The 26,625-nt window shown below is 40.6% G+C and overlaps 2 protein-coding genes across 12 annotated transcripts in view; both read left to right on the forward strand.

The window, feature by feature from the left end:
- Positions 1–26,625, forward strand: part of epb41l2 (erythrocyte membrane protein band 4.1 like 2) — an 85,216-nt gene that overhangs the window by 51,888 nt on the left and 6,703 nt on the right. For 4 of the 11 annotated variants that reach the window (XM_067384939.1, XM_067384938.1, XM_067384940.1 and 1 more), the window contains exons 13-23: positions 4,927–5,030; positions 9,259–9,333; positions 9,457–9,492; positions 10,200–10,259; positions 12,683–12,841; positions 18,399–18,452; positions 20,819–21,403; positions 22,197–22,325; positions 23,913–24,011; positions 25,857–25,937; positions 26,368–26,479. In XM_067384939.1, coding sequence (XP_067241040.1) covers positions 4,927–5,030; positions 9,259–9,333; positions 9,457–9,492; positions 10,200–10,259; positions 12,683–12,841; positions 18,399–18,452; positions 20,819–21,403; positions 22,197–22,325; positions 23,913–24,011; positions 25,857–25,937; positions 26,368–26,472 — 1,487 coding nt within the window. In that variant the 3' untranslated portion in view covers positions 26,473–26,479. The remainder of the gene's footprint in view (positions 1–4,926; positions 5,031–9,258; positions 9,334–9,456; positions 9,493–10,199; positions 10,260–12,682; positions 12,842–18,398; positions 18,453–20,818; positions 21,404–22,196; positions 22,326–23,912; positions 24,012–25,856; positions 25,938–26,367; positions 26,480–26,625) is intronic. The other 7 variants (XM_067384942.1, XM_067384943.1, XM_067384944.1 and 4 more) reach the window with 7 other exon arrangements.
- LOC137019463 (band 4.1-like protein 3) lies at positions 5,059–9,252 on the forward strand. Its single transcript, XM_067384950.1, has one exon. It carries the CDS (start codon positions 8,078–8,080, stop codon positions 8,723–8,725), a length of 648 nt encoding a protein of 215 aa, XP_067241051.1. The 5' UTR covers positions 5,059–8,077; the 3' UTR covers positions 8,726–9,252.

Here is a 26,625-nt window from a genome sequence, read left to right on the forward strand (position 1 = left end):
GCCCAGCTCAATCACAGCTAAAATTAATTTACGAATGTAATTTTTGTATGTTTACAGTGCCGTTATGCTAATGTCATTCCCTGTGGCATTTATGCCTCATATGTTGAATGGCGTTCACACTGACATCCGTTTGCAGCTACTAATCAGCCTCCATTTCAGTGATGATTTGATGTGACATGATTGACCGTGCTTGTCACAGTTTGCCTTTATGCAAATGAGCAGTGATTCGCTGCATTAGAATTAAGACACGGATAGCCTATATGTGATGTTTCTCCTGAGATTCTGCGGTCCATGAAGTGACTGAGAGTGAGGGACATACGATGCACTGCTGCACAAACACATGATATTTATAGTGTTTTATCAGCACCGCTGCTGCTTCGGTCCTGTTTTCCAATCTAAACATCCTTAACACCAGATAAATGGTCTGGAGGTCAGTGCAGTCCAGCCGCTCCGTGACCTGCGCTGAGTAAATCATGTGAACAGGGCTTTATTATTTATTATGCTTGTTTGTTCATCTCTCCCTTATCATGATTTCATTCTCTCTCTGTTTCTCTGCGGTTTGTCCGTCGCTGTCGTTCTCATGTCCAGATATGTTTTCCAGTGATCTTGTTTTGTATTGTTGTGTCCATGTGCCTGGATAGATGTAGCCACATTGTCCATGGACAGACACAGGAAATAAGGGACATCTGTTTCCTGTCTGTGAAGCAAGCAGGAGAGATGTGCTGGAGGAAATGAGGGGTTTATAGGCAGTGAGCTCTGATACTGCACAGAAACCATCAGTGTCAGGTGGCTTTATATGCTGAAGCCATAAGACTTTCGTTCATCTTTGGAACACAAAAGCTGCTTTTCAGTTGCATCATATTTGTAATGGGAGAACGCAACGATCAAACCAAGCCTGAGGTCTTTTCTGAACATAAATGTGGCCCGTTTGCCCCTTTAATTTCTTAACTGGTTAACTGGCTTCAGCGTTCACCTCGTTAAGAGGCAGTGTGTTGACGCCCTCTGGCAGTGGCGCTCAGACATGCTGAATTATGCAGCCCTCGCTGCAACCTCTGTCCTTTCAGAAAGAGAAGGGTGCTAGTGCCATGAGCGCATATCAGCATCATACGACTGACACTCAATAATCCATTACAACACAAAAAATACATCATCCCTGCTGCCGGGGAAGTGCAGGGACGTAACGCATGCATCGATTCATGTACAGTCGGTATGAAAGCTTCTGGGAATCTGCTTTCCCAGCTCCTCGCCATTAAAATGACCCCATTTTTCCTCCTGCTGGGAATCCTCCCGCCTGCCTCAGTCACGGCTGTGTTGTTTTAATAACGTTACCGTCGCCCCCTGGTGGACGCGTGGGGAGCTGCCGGTGCCCCAGATCTGCAGCCGTCTCAGAGCTGTCACAGAGCGACATGATGAAATGGACGTCCCAGCAGCGCTGGCAACATTAGCCTACTTTCACACAGCTCAAACCAGGTCATGCCGATGCAGAGCTGACATGCACCGCTCCTCGATACTGCCTGATCCATTATTCACCGCTTCCCGATGGAGAATCTCACGGCTTGTAGTGCATGTTTGGGTTTTTAGTACTTTATTTTTAGAAATGTGTAGTGCTCTTCTGGCTTTCTGGAACACACTCCCATAGGAATGCTTACATAAACCATGTCCAAGTCCTGTTTGTGTTGTAGGAGTTGCGTGTGATTGATGTCTTTGGATGTAAATGACATTTGACCTCAGTGGCTTTAGAGTCCCAGCTGAGGTTGTGGCTGTGTTCGAGTTTAAGTAGTATATGGAACTGTGCAATTCTGATCAAGAAAGAGGAAAAATCTCAGCTGATATTATTTCTGCTTCACTCAGTTTCAGGGCATTTTCAGATCTGTGTTTATGCAAGTCACATGTGAGCAAAACTGTCCTCTTATTGGTCAGAGTTCACCTGTTCACATTCCACTGCGTCATCCATCAAGATGGATGAACAAGTTCACTCTGACTGATAAATTAAAGGTGGTATAGAGGATGTTTTCGTCGACTGAGTTTTTGAAATTTCAAGTGAACGCCTCCCAAAACTCGTGCACGAGTGTTTGTTTACCAACGGCATTCGCTGTGATATTAAGCCGGGCACACATTTTACGACTAGCTAAAACATTCTGACTGTGCTCAACATACAGCGATAGTTTCCTGCTCCTGAAGCAGATTTATATACTTTCACATGGAATTTGAACACCGACTGTAATCGCAGACTGAACGCAACTGGCCCTGACTGGACGCGTTTGAGCGCGATCAGTCATAAGTATCAATTTACATTCACAATCGTTAAGCCGCGCACACACTTAGTGGATTCATTATGTCGGACTCACCGCAGGTAACTCGTAATCTGCAGTTGTTACTCCTGTCTCCTGACAAAAACATTGCATGCGGCGCCTGTGGAGTGTGGAAAGTTACTGGAGCGCAGCCGCGCTCGTCTCTCACAAGGAACGTCATGGCAGTGATTGACAAGCCAGAGGGCCAATCGTTCACGCGATGATCACGTAAACGATTGGCTGATGTTTTTAAGTCCCTACCTCGTGCACAAATTATGTATATTAATAATATTCCTTTCAGTGCACCTAATAAATAGTCTTTTATCACTTAGTAAAGACAGTTTCAAGTAATATTGCAAAAATGTATAAAACAAAACATCCTCTTTACCACCTTTAATGCAGTTAGAGCGGAAATCAAGGCTTTGACAGCATTTTTCCAATGCTCGGAAAAGAGCAATTAAACATCTCAGGATGAAGAGACTCTCTCTGGTTTTCAACCACAAAAACTCACAGTATCAGACACTGCTGCTTTTTATACAACACATTTCCTGTTATGAATTATGATGCCGTTGGGTTGGATTGCTTTCTCATCCCAACCAAATCTCTCTTCCAGAATTAGTTTTCAATCAGGCCGAGACCACCTCGATCAGGCGATCTCAGAGTGATTGTTTTGGTGCGGATCAGAGCACAATTGCCATGTTTATTTATGCCTAAACGAACCGAACTTAGGGAGAACACGCACCAGGTGCTGAATCAAACACTCCAAATGAGCCCGGTGTGAAAACGCATCAAGTCATAATAGTGTGCTCTCATTTTACTCTACATATTATGGCAAATGCGTAAAAGTAAGTAATCTGGTTGCACTTCTGCATGCAGTCCATGCTCAAAAATCACTGAATAAGTGTGAGCGGTAGTAAATAGATTTGTAGCAGTCATGAGCATCAGTCATTAGTAGTACAGAAGGTATGCCATCCTGTTCTAGCTGAAGTGTTCATGAATTTACTTTTAATAAATATGAATAATCGAATGTTTAATGAAAGATATAAATGTTTGAGTCTAAAAGTCTGAGGCTTTCTACTGCAGATTTTCTTCTAATTGAATACAAAATTCAGTCCCACTTTATATTAAGCATCTTTGACTACTATGTACTAACATTTAAATTAATCATTTATACAGTGCAGTTATTGTGTACATACATGTTTTTACATTGTACTTTTATTTTAAAAAATACCTACATGTACTTAAATCTGTAACTAATTACTAGGGCTGGGTATTGACACAATTTTCATGATTTGATTTCTATTCACATGCTTTCGATTACGATTATGATTTCGATTCATTGGATTTAGTATATCAGATACAGTACATGGAAAAAAATCTCTCAACTAATGCTGTAAACTACACATGGGAGTCAATTGGTACTACTATAATAATATTGAAGGTTAAAATTAACTTAATTATAACTTATTTATCAAATTAACGTTTTTTTAAAAAAAAATAAACATTTAAATCGTGGCTTTCTTAACTGATTTATTCAAACATGCATTAAATATTGAAGAACATTATAATGAATATGTAACGGTGCATAGCTATATTTATCAGAATGTTGCTTTCTAGAACACTTCTCTATCTGACTAATGAGTTTCTGGTCACTGAATGTGTTTTTCTGAGGTAAATGTGACGTCACGTGACATTGTTTACAAGCTGTTTTATTGACGTCTTTCCGAGGTTGAAGCACTGAGTGATTACACGAGACATGGATTTCAGTAAGTTGTACTGTATATTTTAACATACCTTCAGATGTTCATGTTTATTTCACTGTAACTGGTATTAAAGCGGAGGAGAGGATGATCACATGCTTCTCTTTAACTGAGGCGCTAAAGCGATCTGTCACGCCACATTAAACGGGCAGAACGGTATTTATTTTTTGAAACTCATAATTAGATGGACGTCATGTGAAATCTGAGACTTTGCTTCATATCAAAAGTAACAAAGCACAAAGATTATTAAATAAGCAATTCATTGGATGGGAGGTGCGTTACATGTTCTGTTCATTCTGAAAACAGACTAGACTAATCGTTTCTTGGGATTTAAGAATCGATATCGGTTCGTAAAAATAAGAATCGTTTAAAATCAAGAAATCTATTGTTTACCCAGCCCTACTTATTATTAAAACTGCACTGTGGACCCTTCATTACTCCATAACCCAACCTTAAACCTACACATCCCATTAAACCTGTCCTGACCTTACCCATATCACCTCAATAACTGCTCAAGTGTTTTACAATATATCAACACAATAAGTACACTCAACCTAACAATTATTATTTTTTTAACCAAGCTACATAGTTAAAGTCACCTTATATAAAGTGTGACCCAGAATTTATCAACATGCCAATTTGAGGAAAAATTTTTAGTTTTGAGCATGAATTTGAGACGTCTAATTTTAAATCATGAATTTTTTTGTTCTAAATTTTTTGAAATCCTACACATTTTAATTTCCAGGTTTTAAAAACAAGTCTCAAGACTTCCTTTGTGGTCTCAGACACCACTGTTTAAAGATATGAACACATGTGCAAGGTGAGTAAAGGTCTGAACTGCTGTGCCAACAGTATGTTTTTGTGTGTGGCTTCAGCTCCCATGGTGAACGTGAGCGATTACAGTCACGCTGTGGACTCTGCTCTGACTGCCGGCGCTGGGGAGAACGGACCGGCCCTGGAGCTCAACTCCGACTCTAAGGTGAGAACCGACTCTTTATGATCTCCATTACAGGTAGTGCCCTGGAACAATAACAGCTGATTATTACCCCTCCTCAGATGTTAAACGTACAGATGTTTTACCACATCTGTTATATGAAAACAATATGATAACTCAAGCTAACCCTTGCCACTTAAATGTTAATACACACTCAGATCGTCCTCTGTTTGGAAACACACATACATGGCTCACACTGCCGAGTCCAATTCTTGCGCAATACCCGGAGGAACCTCCATCCCCAGCTGACCCGTACGCCATGAGTCAGTCTGCCTCCCAGACGTGACATTTCCCTGTCCGTCAAAGGGCTGTATTCATGCCGTCGGTGAGCCCTGAAGGAGCGCTGGCATTCCTGCCGTAACCTACAGCTCTCACATGAACAGAGTCTTTCACAGATGCCCTACACGAACACCAATGGAGGATGGAAGTGCTTTGAGAACTTCATCCTGTCTGTGTAACTGCCCTCAAACACACAAACCATCTTTGTGACAATAACAGAGTTATCTAGCCTGTTTCCATGGCAACAGACATTCCACCCCTCGTCCCGCCACTGGCCTTTTCATTAAATATGATGTAGGACCACCCCACTGAAGAACTCCTGATTGAGTTACTTTCATTTAGGACAGTGAAAGTCCTGACAGATGCCTCTGTGTTTTTCTCAGGGCGTTTTCACACTTGGTCTGAACCAGAGTTCGCTTTCTTCCCTCACCATATCCATGTGAATCCCGCTGTGGGCATTAGCGGTTTACTGATGTTGCTAGGTAATGACTTATTGGGTTTCAGTACCAAAACTCGCATCTGTCTTCCACGCATGTATATAGCAAGAGATGCAAAGAATAAAAATGTTCTACTTGCCTCAGAAAATCACATAATCAGATAGATGTCATTGGCTGGATTTGAAAAGCTGAAATGCAGAAGTAGATTAATTTATACAGACTGAACCAACCAAAATAATCGAATTCTGACAACTTTGACTGCTTTACTACCAAAACTTGACGCAGGTCAGCACTTGTGGACTTATTGCAAAAGATGCATCAAATGTCTGCCATTTCTGTGCTTTATACAATACAGATTGATTCAAAGCAGTATTGCATTAATAAACAGGAATGTTTTAAAATTCATTAATAATGATTTGTTTATATTATATTCAGATCAAGTCAGTTCAGTGTTGATTCAATTCAGTTCAAAAACAGTTTAAAAAAAAGTGTCATTTAGCTCAATTCAGTTCACATTTTATAATCTTATAGTGGCAGTGCAGTTAAATCAATAATTCAATAATTACCTCTCTGTTATATGAGAAATATCACACAAGTGCCTATGGCCGAATTACAGGCGTGCTGATATACAGCCATATTGCACGGCTACAAGTGTGTTATAATGTTTATACGACAGTTCGACGGCACAAGTGTGTAAATAAATAACAGAGTGTCTTTAAAAACCCTCTTTTGTGAGGAACTACTTCCTTCCGCCACGGATTCAAATCTCGAGTTGACAGTTTAACAGTTGAGCCCAAGCATCCATTACTAATTCTAAAACATCACTTCAAAACTAGTAACGAAGGAATATTATGTAGAGTTGAGAGAGGGATCGACTAAACGAGTGTATTACCTGCATTCATTCTTCAGGTTGATGTCTATAATATCATATCCATGATTAAAAATCTGTTTGAATGTCTGCTGTGGAAAGCGATATCTTTGTCTTTGTCCTTTTAAAAGTTAAGGGGATTTCCCACAGCTCTAAATCAACTTCCTTGTTCTGACTCACTTATAAAGATAGTCTTTGCCACCGTCTAATGGCATAATAATGTAACTTTCACTGACACTATTGACGGATCCTTTCTCAATACCAAATGCAGCATATTATTTATATAAAATATTAATTGAACAACAATATTTAAATGAACAATATCCTTTATAAAAGACAAACACAAGCAAACAAAAAATACAATCAAATAAATAAAAAACACAAGCAAACAATTCAGTCAAACATACAAAAGCATTGCTCTAGTACAGGATTTAACTTTAATATAGCCTAAAGGTAAAGTTAAGAAATTCAATTTTCCCCTTAACCCAAATTGTTTTGCTCTGGAACAAGTAATAGATTATTAAGACCAACGATTGCCTGTTTGATTATACCCCAAATAAATTATATCTTATTTAACCACTTTCTACATGAAAGATGAAAATGATGAAGCTGTTCTCTGCGGGTACACGAGCGCTGAATGGCCGCTGTCGGCCTGGAGCTCAAATCTGCGAAAGCATCAAAACAAATAGTAAAATAGGCACTATGATTATATACGTATGAGTCGCATGTTTGAGATCTAAATAACTACATTCTCACCTAAAAACTCTACTCTACATTTTGTAACACAACAGTAGTTTTTATAAAACAAATATGGTGGCCGCCATGACAGTCGCCTCAAGTGGAGTGATTCAAACGGTGAAACGGTTCCAGTGCTGATGCTGGGAGAATATTGCACGGCTCTCAGATTCGAGAACCAGAAAGAATTGTTGTATAAACTAAAATAATACACCATTAATAGTCATTCACTTTCAGAAGTTAGTCCGGATTGCTTTTAAATCAATAGGCCGTACCTGAGATTCTGGTCAGTAGTATGTGCACTCTTGTTGAGTAAACCAGTTTCACGCCAAGATTTCTAAGAACTGAATTGTGAAATCAAGCGAACTCCACAGCCTGGTGTGAAAACGCTCTCCTCTCTTCTCCTGAGCTTCTGCCCCAACACTGCCAGCTTTAGTTGTGATGTTGTCTAATGCTTGCCTACCCTCTCTCACACACTCACACACACACACACACACACACACACACACACACACACACACACACACGCACCCCCTGAATATCTGAGTCTTTCCCAATGTGTCATCCCTCACACCCAGTCACTGCTGACCTGACCTCGACTCGGCTCACTGACTAATGTTGTGTTTCTCTCTCCCTTTCTCTTTTCCTGCGCATTCCACCTTGTGTCCTATGCATATTCCTCTTCCGTTGCATTCTGTCATGTTCGTGCACCCATGCAGTCTCTCTTCATGTTCCCATTTTCTCCGTCCTCCTCCACCCTCTCCTCACTCCCGCCCACCCTTGACACCATTTCCGAGCTGGACGTCTTGTCCGACATCTCCGAGGATGAGCCCGACCTTCACCCTGAGCCTGACTCTGACCCTTTGACCTGGGTGCCCGATGGCTCCAGCGGTTACCCTGCTGGCAGTGCCGCTTTAGACGGAGAGGCTGCGTCTGCCCTGTCGCCCTCGCCTGCGGAGTGTGTCGCAGGGTCTGAAGAGCTGGTGCCTCGCTCCACCTTGCCCCGGCTTGGTCGGTCCATGCTCAGGTTCTGTAAGGGTCTGCGTCTGCCCTCCCTGCTGGACGAGGACGGCTATATCAGTCTGCCCTGTCTGCCAGAGGACTGCGCAGCCTTGCTGCTTCCTGCTGGACTGCACCGTCACCTGCCTCTCTCCTCCCCTTCCCTTCTGCCCTCCTTCCTTCTCATCTTCGCCGTCTTCCTCTCCACCTGCCAGTCAGTGGTGCTGTCTCTGCTGCTGGCGTTGCCTCTGGCCATGTCCCTGTGCTACCTGGAGCCAAAAGCGATTGCGCGCTTCAGGCCGGCTGAGGTCATGGCTGAGACGACCTCTTCAGAGGAAATGCAGTGTGACCCCGCCGCCTAAACTGACCCTTAACCTCCCCCGTTCCTTGCTCCATGTCTGCCCACCTCCTAAAATGCTACTGTGTGCATTTTGTTTGCCTTCCTACCCCGTCCTATAGCTCTTTTCTCTGTCCTGCTCCACCTTTCAGTGCCAGATTTTTAGTGTGAAGTGCAGAATATGTTCCTGCTCGCAGCTTGTAGCCTTTTAAATCAGCAACATTTCAGTGGGAACCTATTTATAGTCCACATCCTGTCTCGAAACTCTCGCCCCCCCTCATTTATTAGACCTGAAGCCGAATCACTTGACCAGCTTGAATCTTATACTTATCGGCAGATTTATACGGCAGATTGCCCTCTTCTTAGATGAGAGTTCATCATAGTCCTTCAGGTGTTTTATAAGAATAATATAAAGTCAGAAGAACAGAAATGCAGCATTGCATCACACTCAGACTAGCCTGTCCCAGAGCTCCTAATGACATCACTTTGAATGGGGATTCAGGCCTTTCCATCATCCATTTCACCTTTTCCGACAATTTTGTCCATTCCACCAATTAGAGTCCACAGGTGGAGGTCGTGGAGAAGCCAAACGCAGAAGTGGCCACATCCGTCACCAATGAATCGGCCTTTGAGGTCTGCTAACACCTTCCCAGCATGCATCTGTTATCATATTCATATAATTAGCACACAATCCAAAGGTATTGTAGGACATGTTTTGAACTAATCTTCATCTTTTATCTCTGATGGCATGAGCAGACGGATAAAGGTGGTGCTGCCGCTCCTGAGAGAAAGGTCTTTCACTTTTTTTGCGATGCAGATTGTTGTAATTCAGGGTTTTTGTTTATTTCATGTTTTTGTTCAAATGAAAGTGATGGGTTGTTTGATGTGAAATCTTTGCTTTCTTTTGGTGATGGTTCATTGTTTGTATTTGCTTCTGTTCTGGTTTTTCTGAGCTTTTTCTGTAATGTGACGTTTGTGTTTGTTTCAATTGCAAATGAGACACAAATCACGTGATCAACAGGCCACAGATTTGCAGATTGATTGGCTAAGCGGTGCTCGTTTGATGACTTGTTTAATCAAATGCTGATTTGCCTGTTGGTTGGTTACTTGATGCAAATCAGCATACAGGAAATTAGTAATGTCACATATGAACCAAACTGGACTCGCATCAGAAGGTCTGAGAGCACAATGAGAATCTAAGATTCAAGATCTAATTTAAAACTGCTGGCTTAAATTCAAGTAGGTTTTCAATTCAACAATTCACTCAAATTGAAATGCTGATAACATAATTTGAAATGAAAATTGCATTAAATGATAAAAATGCACATTAGAAGCATTTTCAATGGTGCTCTCAGACTTCTGGAGCCGTCTGTAATTTCCATTACAGAACATTTCATCCATCAATGATGTTCATCAGATTTGAGCCTGTTGAGACTCCAGTTCATTACCATCTGTCTTTGTCCTTTTTGTTCAAATGTGTTCTCATTTTTAATCCACAGAGCAAGTTGAGAGTGCAGGGGGAAAATATATATGTCAGACATAGCAATTTAATGTTGGAGGTTCGTATGTCGTATGTAATCAAAAATAAGAAAACAAAAGAAAGCGCAAAAGCATAATGGATGGTGGACATGTGTCCCCTCTCTGGCTACTGTCCTGGGCTGCCTCTCACTCTTCCTCTTTCAGGCTTTGTGTGCATGCATTAGTGTGTGTGTAGTGTGTGTGTACACCCATGCATGGGCTGCATGTTACACAGGGTGCATGTCTGCGGGTGAACTGAGTGTTTGTAACGTTTGTGTAAATGGGAATGGTTTTTATAACAACACTAATAGTGTTTCCCTAACCAGACAGGTAACTTTCTGCTTTGGTTGTGGTGATTGTTTACATTTGATTTTATAACTTAATGAAGTTACTCATCCTGGGGTGACCCTGTCAGTGCTAAAGACACCCGACTCGAGATCACTGAGATTGCCAAATTTGCTTATTTGGGGGATTTGATTTGGGGTTACAAGGACATTTGTGGCCTTAATGTTTAAAGCTGAAATCATTGTGTTACCAAACACTAGTAGTGGATAAATGCTTATGAATTTGTAATTCCTTTTGGCGTAAAAATGTCAGTTTAATCAAATGGTGAATCAAAAAAAGGTCCTGTTGCTTAAGCAAATAGATCAATGTGTCAAAATTGCAGCAGATTCACAGTGTCAACCTGCTGATAGACGTATAGGGTGCTTTCACACGTTGGTTTGGTTTCACACTCAACTTGATTTCTGACGATCCCTGGTGCATGGCACATGATAGTTAACAGGATGCGGGTCAATATATCATGTTCATTATTAATTTGGTGCCATTATGCACATCAGAGTGAACAACATGTATGTGCGTTGCATGAAGGCATTTTTTTGCTTCTTACAGACTCTTTTGAGGAGACTGGATTGCGTGCCATTTATTTGCCGCTCTCATTGCACCCACTCTGCGCGATTACATTGCACGCTCGCTCTGGCTCAAATCCCAGATAAATCATCACCATTGTCTTTACTTCCTGTACAAGTGCGGACCTGCATTAGAGTTGCTTTCACATTCACATGAACTGCTCCACAGTGCAACCGAACTCAGACCACCTCCTACAGGTAGTCTCCAGTAGATTTCACATTACCAATTTTTATGCAAACGGTGACCCTTTCGAACTAAACTGCCAGTGTGAAAGCACCCATAGTTTACTATACATTTTAAACTGGAATAAGAGAAAGTGTTTTCTTATTATGACACACTTCAGCTTTAAAACATGTGACTTTCTCCAGGCGTTCAGTGGATATCTGGGTTTGTCTCAGCAGCAGTTGTGTGTCTTTGGCATTGAGGCAGTGAATCACTGCACGGCTCCAGTCCTCAGTGTGTATCCAGTCCTGCCTCACTGCTCCCCACAGTCGCTGACCTCTCACCTGACCCTCATAATATGACCATGATCAATCTATTAGTGGGATTAACAGGGTCCTTCAAATGTGGAAGACTGATTGATATTATTCAGGACTTCCTGTTCTTAATAGGCAGCTTATTAATTTGGATGTGAATGAAAATGAGTTGGCGAGGGATAGACTTACAGTCAGAGCAGTTGGCACATTTTTTTGACTGCAGAACATTTGTGAAAAGAGACTGTTAGCTGGACTACGTACACCTGGATGTACAACATGTAAAGGCCCGGTTCTTCTTCATTCTTCGCTCTGGGGTGAAAAGAAGTTTGAAATGCCAAAGCTACGGTATTCTGTTTGCACACATTCAGATGCCATCCACACTGCAACATGACGTTTTCTGGAAGGTCTACGCTGGCAAACTCCAAACGGTCTTCGTTTTAGCCAGATTTCATTAGAAATTATGCCACACCCATTCAAACTGAAGAAAGAATGGGTGTCATGTCATTTTAAACTAAATCTGGCTAAAACGAAGTTCGTTTAGAGTTTGTTTTGGTGGCTCGAACAGCCAAAGAAATAGTGGGTGTGACATAATTTTGAATGAGATTTGACTAAAACAAAGTTTTACAAGATTTAGTTCGAAATAACATCAAACCTGTTCCTTTATTGTTTTCACTTGAAGTATATCAGGGCCTTAACAGTCTGTATTTCTGTCCCTCGCAACCTCATCTTTCAAATTTAATATATGACTTCCAATGTTATTGTTCTAGTAGTTCTTAAAGACGTTCCAAAACACCACCGCTCTGTTCCAAATCTAGTGGGCTTCCTGTCTACACAATGCAATTGTACAGAAGTTTACTTGCAGATTTGTAAACAGTGACTCCCTTCTTGATCCAGCCTCATGTCAGGAGTGATTCTGAGCTCTCATAGATCTCTCTGGGTGTTTGAACGAAGCTCAGGACTGAATACGGCAGTTGGCGAGCAGTGAGGTTCGACTCTAACATGGTTCAGGTCTCTCCATGACTAATGTACTGGTTGTTGGTTGTCCCTTTATCCTCTCCCTGGTGCTGTGGGCCCTTCAGGACTTGGATAAGACCCAGGAGGATGTATTGAAACATCAGGCTAGCATTAGCGAGCTAAAGCGCAGTTTTATGGAGGCTACGCCCGAGCCCAGGCCCAGTCAGTGGGACAAACGCCTGACGGGCAGCCCTGCCACCACCCTGCGCTTGCAGGCTCAAGGGGTACGTGTGCTTCTGCTCGGGATACGGACGCCACCTCAGATGCTCTGCATGCCCTCGCTGTCCTTCACTTCCTGTTCTTCTCACTCCCCTCCCCTGGGAAGCTGGTTTACTGTGTGTGTTTTCTTTTGTACGGTGGGACAGTTGGGAAGGAAAATATTGCATGAAAAAGTTTATCTCGTTAAGTTAGGTGTGTGCTCAACTCCCAAATATTTTATTGGCACATTGCACACTTATATTCCAAGTAGCCTGTATGTACATGAGCAATATCACACAAGTAGCAATGCGATATGGCTGTATGCACAGCATGCTGATATACAGCCATATCGCATGGCTACGAGTGTGATATTGCGGTTATACAACAGTTCGACGGCACAAGTGAGTAAATAACAACGGAACTACTTCCTTCCGCCATGGATTCAAATCTCAAGTTGACATTTTAATGTTTGAGCCCAAGATCCGTTACCAATTCTAAAACGACACTTTAGAGCTAATAACGAACGAATGTGGAGTCGCTTGATTGAAGCTTATTGTATTATGGTATTAAGGCCCTTTCACACCGGACGCGTAACGAAAAAAGCGATTTCGTTTACAGAAAAGAAACTCACTCACATATACTGCGAGTAGCCCAGGCTATAAATAGGCTTCTGTCTAAAATAAGAAAACCTTTATTTGTCCCACAATGGAGAAATGGTATGCCTATGGACTACAGATAGAAGTTTAACTACTAGACATATAGTTTAAATAAACATTCACAAGGTAGTTTTCTATTGTAAATGCGTCGACACACAAGCTATCAGATGATCTGTCATTGTTGCTGTGACATCACCTTTGTTTCCTTGTATTTGATTGGTTGAAGCCATTTCTGTCGCCTCGAATGTGAAAATAAATCGACATTGAAGCGCAAAAAATAAACGTCGTTTTTTTCGCAGCAGCAGTGTGGAAGCACTCATTACACAAACAGCTGATCAAAAAACAAAACCATCAAAATCGCGTCCAGTGTGAAAGGACCTTTATGAGAGAGATCAGCTAAACGAGTATATTACCTGCATCTGATATAGCATTCATTCTTCAGGTCCATAATCATAATATTATATCTGGTCACACTTTATTTTACAGTGCCGTAGTAACACGTTACTACATGTACTTACTATAGAAATAACAGTAAATTATGCATAATTACAAGTAACTAACCCTAAACCTAACCCTAACTGTAACTCTATAGTAAGTACATGTAGGTAATTAATAGTACTCCGTACTTATTTGAGTAATTACAATGTAACTATGGCACTGTAAAATAAAGTGTAACCTTATATCTATTATAAAAATCTGTTTGAATGTCTGCTGTGGAAAGCGATATCTTTGTCTTTGTCCTTTTAAAAGTTAAGGGGATTTCCCACAGCTCTAAAACAACTTCCTTGTTCTGACTCACTCAGAAAGAAAGACTTTGCCACCATCTAATGGTGTATTAATGTAACTTTTACTGAAGTTGTTTAATATACCCCAAATAAATTATATCTCATGTTTAACCACTTTTTGCATAAGAGCCAGCAGCAAATTCCCAAAGGACTGGCTGAGGTGAAGCTGTTCTCTGTGGGTAAACGAGCGCTGAACGGCCGCTGATGGCCTGGAGCTTACATCTGTGAAAGAGTCACATATTTAAGGTCTAAATAACTATATTCTCCTCTATAAAAAAAAACATTAAAACTACATTCTGTGACACAATAACAGGATATATGGTGGATTTGCTCAATCGCCATGACAGTCACCAAAAGTGGAGTGATACAAACGGTGAAACAGTTCCAGTGCTGATACTCGGGGAATATCACATCAGATTTGAGAACCAGAATGAACTGTTGTATACATGTATTTAATGTGCTTACTTTCAAGTTGTTTACTTTCAAAACAAATGTTAGTTATTTTTTTCTGTTTTTACCTAAGACTCGTTAGAAGCATTTACATAATCCTATGAATGCACTTAAAATGCTGAATCTGATCTAATCAGATCATTCTGAATTTGCAAAAATCATTCCTGAATCAAGTCGAACACCTATGAATCATGAATCAAATCGCACAATTGACCTTACTTGCTACGCAGCATTACATTGAGTCGCCACGCACCCTACTCTCTAAGGTATCCAAATCCACATCGGCCTTTAAAAAACACGCATGTGTGAGCAGAGCTGTACTGAAATGATTAGAAGTGTCTGCCCAGGCTTGTGTTAACATCAACAGACATCAATTCCTCTGGGTCTCCTAATGAAATCCTCCAGATGATCTCATTCCCCAGCATAAGCTCAGTCAGCGTGAGATGCCTTGTGAACACCTGTCACTCCTGACGTCACAATGTACTATTGTCTGATTGAGTCTAAGTAGATTTAAAAAGACTGCTCATAATCCCAACTGTCTCCCGCACACCTCCTGTCCTCTACACTAGCCAGTGGCAGGGCAGTTCTCCGTCTGATTGGTGCATCAGTTCACTCTGATTGGTTCTTCGAGCTCTGTTGTTCATTGCTCTTTCTGTCCTTTGGTTTCTTCATCACTGCTCATGTATATTTTGTTGTTTTCTCACTGCGACTGAACTCTTGTGTTTTCTAGCAGAATGCTTAGGTTTGCTCATCTCAGTTGCAGTTTTTCAATCACGTTGTGTCTCCTTCAGCACACGCTCCTTCTGTTTTATTTGTATGCTTTTATCAGTCAATGTAAATGATCAGCTCCTGCCAAAGACTTTATTGCATATTTTGACATGCGTGTTTGTGTGAGTGATTTTTGCAGTTTATTTGCACATTTTTGATGCTCTGCGTGTCTGGGTTAGAAACGCTCCTCTCCACACACATGCTCTCTGTGTTTGTGTTGAAATGCTTTAACTGCTCTTTTTGTAGTGTGTGTGTGTGTGTGTGTGTGCATGTTGTGTTAGTAGCTCTTCTTGTCACACTCTGTAGAATCACTGAAGTGCTTTTGTGTTTCTCTCTTGTTTCCTCTGTTTCTGTGTTTGTTCTTGTCCTTGCACCCGCTCGTTTCATTTCTTGCCCTTCGGTGTGGTTTCCTAACGCCTGTAGAGTTTGGAAGAGGAGCTCACCTCTCTCTTTCTGAGTAAGGCGTGCTTCTCAGGGCTGGCTGGATCCTGCAGTACCGCTGCTGCTCCAGCAGAGGCCAGTAAAGTCTCAGCTCAGCCCGAGGTGCATTCACAGATACCGCTTCTCTCTGTCTCCATGCCACTGCTTATGGCTTTGTATTCTCTGCCGCCACATGCCTGCACTTCTTTAAAACAAACCAAGTTCATGCTCAGATCTGGCAGCGCTATTGATCCAGTCCTCGCGCTACAAATAATGTATAGTGAAGTTTTGTTCATGCATCAACTCAAAAAACGGCATAGGCTAAAAGATTGATTTCTTGGAATTTAAAGGTGCTCTATGTAAGTTTTTGACTGTACTAAAGCATAAAAATACCATAATATGTTTGCAGATATTTATTAAACATGCTCAGTTCACATACTCGTTTCTCTGAAAACCATTGCTACAGCGAGTTATTTTGAAATGTGCGTTCTATGTCAGAATGTTTGTTTTTGTTTTGGTCTGTGCAAGACCACACATTGCCAATTTACCCAATAGTATTTCTCCACCCCGGGTTGCCAGTTGACGGAAACCAGCGAACAAACTGGGTCAGAGATCGCAGATTCTACCCGACCTAAAAAGCTTCAGCATTCATCTAAAAATCTCTATGAACGGGAGCATATTGAAACGCGATATCAAGTCATCATAAATCAATAAATCAACTAATTATCTTACAGTGTGTAAATCTCCTCGCCTTCCAGTATCAATTGAGCTCGCTCCTGTTGCGTGTCTTCAAACTGGCAACCCGCGAGAGTGTGGAGTCTGAGGCGGGGCAGGGCGGGGCAAACAATATTTTGAATTTGGACTGCAGTACCCATTTCAACCACTAGCTGTCATTCTTACATAAAGCACCTTTAAGAATTGATTTCACTAGTCAATATTTATTGGAAATAGAAATTTCACAATTCTTGATACTAATTTCAATACCAAAGCAAAAGTGAATGTGCAGTCAAATAAACTGATTTATATAAAACTGAGATTTTATTTAAACAGCAATACAGTAAAAACTGTAATATTGTGAAATATTATATTATTACGATTTCAAATAGCTGTTTTCTATGTGAATATATAGTAAAGTGTAATTTATTCCTGAATTTTCAGCATCATTACTCCAGTCTTCAGTGTCACATGATCCTTCAGAAATCATTCTAATATGATGATTTGATGCTCAAGAAACATTTATGATTATCAATGTTAAAAACAGTTCATATTTTTGTGGAAACTGATTTTTCAGGATTCGTTGATGAATAGAAAGTTCAAAAGTTTTGTAACATTATAAATGTCTTTACTGTCACTTTTGATCAATTAAAAGAATTAATTTAAAACTTACTGTCCCCAATTTTTTGAATGGTGTATCGCTACAAATTATATAAACGGTACTTATTTCTTATACAGCAGTTACATTTAGGGGTCGGTGATATGACCACATTTTTATTTCATAATAAGGATATATATCAGTATAGTTATTTTGTTATTTTATCTCATTTCTGTTATTAAAAATAAAAAAAAAGCAAATAACAAACAATAGGACAAATACACTATTACAAAAATATGTTTTTCAGGTACAATAAGCTTAACATGTAGTTAAGAGTTAGTACAGAAATATAATAATCAAATGTAAAAAATAAAATATTGCATAGTCTTTACTGTATGAATATAATACTGTAAGATATTTTTTTCAACCATGAGCAGTACGTTATTTTCTCTTTTGTTTGATTCACATTAATGACACAGAGCAGCAGGTTTATTAGGCTGCTGTCACGCACGGATCCAATATACTGATACACATCCAGTTTACACCCAACAGTTTACTTTCACTGGAGACATAACCGGCTGTGTTTACATGAATACTCCACACGATGGGCATTTTGAAATAATTACGCTCTTTATAATCTCATTCATGCATTTCATCACTCTGAAGTGTCAATAGTGCTATATATTTACACACTACGATATAGCAAAATCTATATCAAAACACAGGCAACTGTGTCATTACTGCATTATCTGCCATACATATTATTATTCTAGACCTTCTGAATGATCCCTTTGTGCTGTAGTGAGACCAGAATAACATCAGTATACAGCACTGAGAGTTCAGCTCCAGAGGAGGTTATTTCACTGCTGCGTCTCAATGCCAGACTGGTCATAAACTTCCATTTAATTAGCAAAACATTTTCATCTCTGCCGTCGAGTGTGTGAAACTTCTGATCATCAGTAGCACTTCTACCTGCTGTCCTGTCCACCTTCCCAAACCCGTTAACCCTCTGACCCTGTTTACACCTGTTGTCTCGGGCGATCCATCACAAGTGGTCAGTTGAGACACACGGTGACCGCTTGAGATCAGATAACCCTCAGTAGCAGGTGTGAGCAGGTTCGTTGCAGTGCTACAGTCCAGACCGTCTCTGAGAGCGTGTGTTTGAGTGACTGTGTCCTATGATTACCTTCAGGTTCCACAGAAAACCCCTCCTCATCCCGAGACCGACAGCAGAGACGCCAGCAAGGTGGTCCAACGTCCTCGCTCAGCCTGCTTAACACCTAACATCATCTGAGCGAACGCACATCTAACACTACACACACATCTCATCCCTTTTCCATTGCAGACCTCCATGAGATCATCCATCTGTCTGTCCAGCCATGCATTCATTCATCTTTCAGCCTGTTTTGATTGTCTCTCTTTCTCGTTATGTTGCTTGTTGATTTATATATGTGTGGTTGTTGCAGTGTTTATGGACCTGAGTTGGAGCAGATGCCATGTTTGATTGGACTCGCTGTGAGAGATGGATGTACAGTGTGCTCAATGAGATGAAATCAGTCTAAAGAAATCCTTACAAGACGGATTTAACTGGGAGACAATGCTGTGTGTAATACAGTAATTGGATTTGTTTCCAGAGGAGATAGCCTGACAGTGACCCCTTTTCACAGACTGTGTTGACGTGTTATTATTAGGGGTGTAACGCTACACAAACATGATGATTCGGTACGGCAGGGGGAGAAAACTAAACTTAAATTGCTTCTTTTTTCTTCTTTGTTTTATTAAACGGTTTATTGAACAACTTGTCTCTCTGTTTAAACACAATTATAATTAACATTTTCTTAAGGGTAAAAAAATCTGTCTGAAAACTATATACAGGAAGCCCTTTCTTACACATTACTATAATATTAAAGATTACAATTAATAACAGAGCCCAAACTATTAAATTCAGATGTGGTTTATTGTTAGATGTAATGATCAACACTCGCAATTTACACAGTTACTGTCGTAACTTGTTTTCATGACAAATTTATTTAAACATATATTAAACAATTAAAGGATTAGTCCACTTTTAAATAAACTTTTCCTGATAATTTACTCACCCCCATGTCATCCAAGATGACCATGTTTTTCTTTCTTCAGTCGAAAAGAAATTAAAGTTTTTGATGAAAACATTCCAGGATTTTTCTCCTTATAGTAGACTTCAATGGGCACCAAACAGTTGAAGGTCAAAATTAGTTTCACTGTAGCTTCAAATTGTTCAACACGATCCCAGATGAGAAATAAGGGTCTTATCTAGTGAAACCATCGCTCATTTTCTGAAAAAAAATTAAAATTATACAAGTTTTAACCTTAAATGCTCATCTTGAACTTGCTCTCTTCTTCTCCTCTATTAGACTTCCGGCAGTGTAGACACTGCTAAGCGTATTACTGCCCTCCACAAGTCAAGTTTGAACTAATTTTTATATGCAATATGCTAGTGCAAGTATATGACAATTAGTTAAAACTTTTGCCTGTGGAGGGCAGTAATACGCTTAGTTTCATCAACGTTTTCATCAAAAACTTTAATTTCTTTTCGACTGAAGAAAGATAGATATGGACATCTTGGATGACATGGGGGTGAGTAAATTATCAGGAAAAGTTTATTTAAAAGTGGACTAATCCTTTAAGACATTACAAACAGGTAAAGTAAATATAATCAATATATAAGTGCATATATTTTGTTATTTAGTTAATTTCTCTAGTGAACTAACATGCCGCGGACACTAAATGACTGACCTGAGGTAGATGTAACGCTACGTGAGATATTATTCTCCAGCTGTTTTATTGATGTCTTTCTGCGGTTCAAACACTGGTTGAGAGATTACACGTGAACATATCTATGCATAGATCGTCTGTTCTTCTTCTGCTCTTTTCCCTGTTGTGGCGGTTAGCAAACAGTGTTGCATTACAGCACGCCCCCTTCTGGATTGGAGTGTGGATTGTGGACTGACTGTATTCGTCATCTGACAATATGAACCGAACTGTGACAAATGCATGTACCGTAGTTATTAACATCATAAATCTAGCAGAGTTTCATTTTTGAGAAATTTAAAAGAATATACTTTTTGTTTTATTACTTTGGCATTAAATGACAAACTAATAACTAGATACTGCTGCTGTGAGACACAACAGCTGACAGAGTGACTGCAAAATTGACGTCTTTCGCTCATCTGAACTACATAATGAGTCTCTTGATCACCGCTCTAGAAGTTAAGCTATGATGACTTCTGTTTCTGAGAACCCTGCAAATGTGAAAAGGGTCCATTGTTGTTGTCTTTCTTCTTTTAGGCATCGGTCTAGGGAAATTAGGATAAGACGACCAGATTTTATTATTGTAGATAGTTTTGCTGACTCTCAAGCACACATCACGCGGTTCAGATGAACTGTACTCCCGCTGAACGCACTGTACATCTCTACCTCACAGCTTTGCTTTAATTTGCATTGAAATGGCACTGACTTTGACTAAGGTCTGCAGGAAGTTTGTTTCCTTCAGTTTTTTTTCTGTGGTCATCGTTTATGTTTTTTGCTTTTCTCTCCATCCCTCGTGTGTGTTTGTGTCGTTGTCTGGTGTAGAGCGCAGAGGTCAAACCCGAAGTGAACGGCCAGCCAGAGGTCATAGAGGTCGTGGAAGAGACCGTCGTCATTGAGGAAGTCGTCAAAGCCAAACCCAAAAGCCCCGCCCCCGAGGCCCCGGTTACCGTGGAGACACAGAGTGCTGCGGAGGTCAAGGAGGAGAGGAGTTTATCGTCAGACAGTGAGAGCGAAGAAGAGGCGGAGTATCACGCTCAGCCGCCCAGTACGAGTGTCTCCGTTCAACTGATCAAAGAAGAGCCAGAGGAAGAACAGGAGGTGAAGCTTATTCAACAAGCTCCGCCCACTGTGGTAGAGTCCCCGCCAATCACAGAAGCAGAACCGTCTGAACCCGCCCCTGCTGCAGAGGAAGAGAAAGCGGCCGCACAGCCTGAAGAGGAAGCGTGTACAGACAAGGCGTCGGCGGCGACACCGGACGATTCTCCGAACGGACACGCCCTCGAAGGTGAAGCCCCGCCCACTCTCAGAGCAGTTGCAGAGGAAACGGAGGAGGAGCCTCACATCGTCAACGGCAGCGTCTCTCGCGTGGAAACGGAGCACCTGCCGCAGGTTATCTGTTGTTCGGAGGTAATTGACATCCCGAGCGGAGACGGTCGCCTACGCTTCCCCTGCGCCTCCGCTCTTCTCCTCATCTCCTCTTCCATTTCCCACTCCTTCCTCCTTCCTGGAAGAAGATCCTGCTTGATCTGCGCACAGGCTACTGCGTCTCTCTAGCACTTGTTTAAGGAAGCGATTGCAGTATAAATGAAACTGTCCGTTTAAACGTCCGTCATTCCATCCTCTCGCCTTTTAAGTTGATTTTATATTCCATCCTACTCAACTACACACACACACACACACACACACACACACACACACACAGTCACACATGTGCCACAGTGGGAGCGCTGCATGCTGGGGCTTTTATTTTGTGCGCTGCATGTTGTGTATCGTCGCATGTTTGATGTAGCACACTTGATATGCTAACTATAAGTAAGCTTACAATGATTCTTCACTAGTAGAGAAACGGCGACTTCAGATTTCAGATTTGATAAAATTGATAGATATGGAATTCTGGTAGATTGACATCAGATATCGTTTTTGTGCTTCTGCATGCGTGTGCTGTCTGATCAACACTGCCAAAGATCACAGAAACCAAAGCTGCACTCATGGTTGGCTTCTGATTGTTGGGTTTGGTTGCATGCATTATACCAAAGACGTCTAGTTTATAGCGCTGTACTCTGGTGTTGTGTTTCTTTAAACTGCATGAGCCTGATCTTTGTGTTGTGCTGTGTTAGCAGTGGTTGTGTTAGCGTGTAGTGACGTCAGCCGACGGCTCCTGCTCGTGTTCTTCACACTGACGCCCTCTGTCTCTCTGTAGCCTCCTGTTGTGAAGACTGAGATGGTTACGATTTCAGACACGTTTGCTGCTCAAAAGACAGAGATATCCACTAAGGAGGTCCCCATCGTTCACACGGAAACCAAGACCATCACGTACGAGGCCGCACAGGTAAGGGGGTCGTGTGATCATGTGACGTCCTCTTCACAGAGTGTTTCTTAAAGCAAGACACCACAGGTGTATGTGGGACAAATTTTAACTAATAGCTATCGCCATACTTCCCTAGTCGATTAATCAAAGTATGTTAAAACAATTGGTTTTGTGAGTTTTCTGAAAAGAAATGTTTAAGTATGCAATTGATGCATGATTTAAATGTGTTGTTTTATTGTTTTATAATGTTTTCTGGAGTGCACTTATAATGTTAGTATGATTTTTACATCAAAAATTGTCATAATTTAGAAATAAAAGGCATTTTTGAATGGCTGATTTGAACATGATAACGTCTTTGCATATGAAATAGCTGAGTATTACTCTCTATTACTCTCTTTTAGCATGTTTTTACTATTACAGCTCTCAAGGTTCACTAATCGTTAAAAAGTGCTGCGTTACATTCATATCTATGGCATTATATTGAGATCGTGGCATGAAAGGTTGCAGTGATGAACACTGCAGTCGATCACAGACGTGTTGTTGAGATCATGAAAGCAGTGATCTCGTCATTCTGCACACTAACGAATGCTTTCATCATAACTAACAGTGCAAACGTGATGTAAATAAGAGATTTGTTGAATAAAACGGGAGTTTTGGCACGAGTTCAGTTAAATGATAAACTCGCGCTGTTTGATTGACAGCTCCAGTGATTGTAAAGGGAGCGTTCTTTGAACACTTTCTACATATAATTTAATCACCGCTTAAATAACAGATTCATCATCTTACTAAGAGAAACAATGTGAAGTTGAGCGTTTAGTGGTGCGTCAACACAATAGCCAATGAGAGGTGTTTACAAATCCGCTCAACAGTGCCCAAAGCGTCGCATTTTTTAAATTTCAGTACCGATTGGTACTGAAGTCGGTACTTTTGACAACTCTAGTCCATGTCGTAAAAGTCTGTTTGCAAAGATTGTGCTGAAATGCGACTAATTTACCAAAGAATCCACAGTGATTCACAGATTCCTAAAGTTTAATAAAATAATCCCTTAAATGTGTATTTTGGATGATTTCTTTCCACTAGTCTGAAACAAGACTGTTATGGAAGGACAATTGGCTGAAATCTCAACATTGACCGGTGCCTGAAAGCAGTGTTTTTGCCTTTTAATGTCTTGCCTGAGAAAAACACACATGTTCAGATCTGTAAATGTCTCCGCACTGGATCATTACCATGGTTTAGATGATTTGAAACAAACCAGCCTGTGTTTGTCATATTGAAACAATAGTAAAGTAGGGCTTTTGAAGTTTGATACTAAGATAATAATTGTTGTTTGGTAAAAAGCTGATCTAATTCTAGATCTAATCTCTATATGTACTATGTTATCTGATAAAAATATATTGCCCCTTGAGGAAGCTTTGATGCGTTTAGCTATTTTTGTAGTTCAGCTCAGTTCTTCTTCAGAAGAGCATCTTGACTGTCATTGAACCGCTTTGGAACTGTAACCATCATTTTAATGTAGCTCCAGCTTTGCTATTAATGCAGAATCCTGCGGCTGTGTTGAGAGCTTTGAGCACTGAATGTGTTTGTGTTTGTTCTGTGTGTGATTGACAGTTGGATGGTAATGGAGACGGGGAGCCAGGAGTTCTCATGACAGCTCAAACCATCACCTCTGAGTCACTCTGCACCACCACCACCACACACATCACCAAGGTAACACACACACCCCGTCCCGCTCCACTGGCTCTGATATTTGAGATGATAAAAGAGAGGTTATGAAATGATTAGTTGACGCTGTCTGGTAAGGTTAGGGTTATAAAGTGCATTAGTGCGGCCCACTTTTTCAGTGTCGTTGGTATTTCTTCCGTTCATTTCTCCCATAGGGATTTCAAACAAAGTCTTTAAAGAGTCAAAAGCCATGAACCAAACACTACGAGGAGAATCACAACATTACAAACTTTGATTTGAAGCAAAAAAAATAGACAGAAATACAAAGAAAGGTGCAAGACTGTGAACTTAACAACTTTAATGAGGGAAATAACTACAATCCCATGAAGCATTGAGAACAGCATAATTTATTGAGAAATATAAAATTACTCATTTCAGTGCTTCCCACAGGTTTGAAATATACTTGCGGTGGTAGCCGGGCGAAAAATCCTCCTATTACCCACGGCACAAAAATGGTCTACTACATGTGACAAACAAATAATGTGTGATTTTTAACAGTATATTTATTTATTGAAATTAATTTTAATTAAATAACATATTACATTTAATTACATACTAATATTATGCATTGTAAATTATGCAAAATTACAGCATTTAAATGGTTCACGTTTTCCTATGTTCTCCTTGCTGTCATATAGTGTCTCTCTCAGTGAATGGGACACAGATTTTACTAATAAAATCTATAAAATGAATAATATGCGTGTCAAATAATGTTTTAAGTCTTTTCTTCCTGTGGGGGAGACTACAATAATTTACTATGAATGAAATGGAAATCAACTTTAAAACAATTTATTTTGCAACCAATATACCAATAATGCTCAAAAAAAAAAAAAAAGAACTTAGCTTGTGACTTAACAATCGCTTGGCATAAATCTGTGCTTTTCATTGATTGAGAATCACTTTGAAGCAGTCTGAAGAGCTGTTGCATGAGCTTGTAGAACGAATATACTTGGGCGGCCGTTATTATACCTGGGTGGCCCGCCCAAGTAAAGTCTATGTGTGGGAAGCACTGCATTTAAAATGTTGATTATATTTATAAAAACAATATATTTTAAGTTTATTGCAAAATATGCATCTATTGACAAATATTCATTATTCATAATGAAAGTGTATAGAGATTGACTCGATTACTCGCAGTGCTTCATGGGGGGGGGGGCGGAGCTAACAAGATATTTTTCTTGTTTTGATTCTCATTGGTGGAATGTTCTGTAGAGCATCATGGGTAATGTAGTTTTATACCAGGAATTCTTTTGTTAAACATGATTATTTTAAAACTAAGTTGAAGTAATCGACGGCTTCAACTGAAGCAAATACCATCACAGTAGGGCTGTCTTTAAGATAAAAATATAGTTTTATCGTTAAATTAATTTCCTTATGGAGAAAATTGAGTTTTTACTGACTGTTGAACTCTATAGATGCAGAACTGACAGACCTCAATCTTCATTTTCAGGTTTCAGTCTTAATCTAGGACGACAAATCAAAATTTCAAAATCAAAATACTAAAAAAATGGGTGTAGGATTTACTTAGAAACAATTTTCACTCTGAAATTTCTAGTAAATTCCACAAATAATTTCAAATAAACAGCAACATTCAATTTTAAAGCAACAACTGAAATAGTGTTTTGTTTTGATAAATAAAAGTTTTAATTGCAACTTGGGAAACAATCATTTTAACAGCGTACTTTAGTTCACTTTCCTGATCTTCTGAAACTTCTTTAACTTAATCCAGTCATGTTCTGTCCTACATCATTTCCTGCTGAACATTGTGTTTGACTCAGAGATTGATGAGATTGTGTCACATGACGTCTGTGTCTCTTTAATGATTGACAGACACTAAAGGGCGGGCTGTCAGAAACTCGTATTGAGAAGCGCATCGTCATCACGGGAGACTCTGACATTGATCACGATCAGGTAAGATACCACACACACACACACACAAACTCACTCACAGACACACACACACACAATCACTCGCAGACACACACACACGATCTTACTGGTTCAGTCTGAAGAGTGTCAGTTGTAAAGTTGAGAGTCACACGTGATCCTCAGACGCAGGACGACAGGTGCTCATTATAGCAGGTGTTTGTCGCGTGACGCACTCAGTTTTCGGATCGGGAACATGCATACAGGTTACCATAGCGATAAGACATTTGCCATCCTCATAGACGGAGTGATGGTTGTTGCAGGTCCAGCACTGCAGTTGTTCGTGTGCATGTGTGTTTCCCCACCATCTGTGTGCATTCAGTTGAGTTTTCATTCTTGTTGAGTTGGTTATTTTTTCCCTTAAATCTTTTGTTTGGTTTGTGTTTGTTTTGTTTGTGTTGATGGTCACTGTCAGGCGTTGGCCCAGGCTATAAAGGAGGCCAAAGAGCAGCACCCTGACATGTCCGTCACTCGCGTGGTCGTCCACAAAGAGACGGAGCTCGCCGAGGATGAAGACTGAAGGACAGGTAAGCACATGGCAACCCACCATGGCAACAAGCGCGCACTCTTGACGACCGGCTCCTCCTGCTCCTCCTCCTCCTGCGCCCGGAGCCTCTCGTTTCTCCCCTTTTGTCTGTGCTTGTTCTTTTTTTTTCTTGTTCTTTTCGTTTGT

Source organism: Chanodichthys erythropterus, chromosome 4 (assembly GCF_024489055.1).
Source record: "Chanodichthys erythropterus isolate Z2021 chromosome 4, ASM2448905v1, whole genome shotgun sequence".
Lineage (NCBI taxonomy): Eukaryota > Metazoa > Chordata > Actinopteri > Cypriniformes > Xenocyprididae > Chanodichthys > Chanodichthys erythropterus.

Excerpts from the sequence above, each read along its gene's own strand:
- LOC137019463 (XM_067384950.1), top strand. The coding sequence starts at position 8,078 with ATGCAGTCTCTCTTCATGTTCCCATTTTCTCCGTCCTCCTCCACCCTC.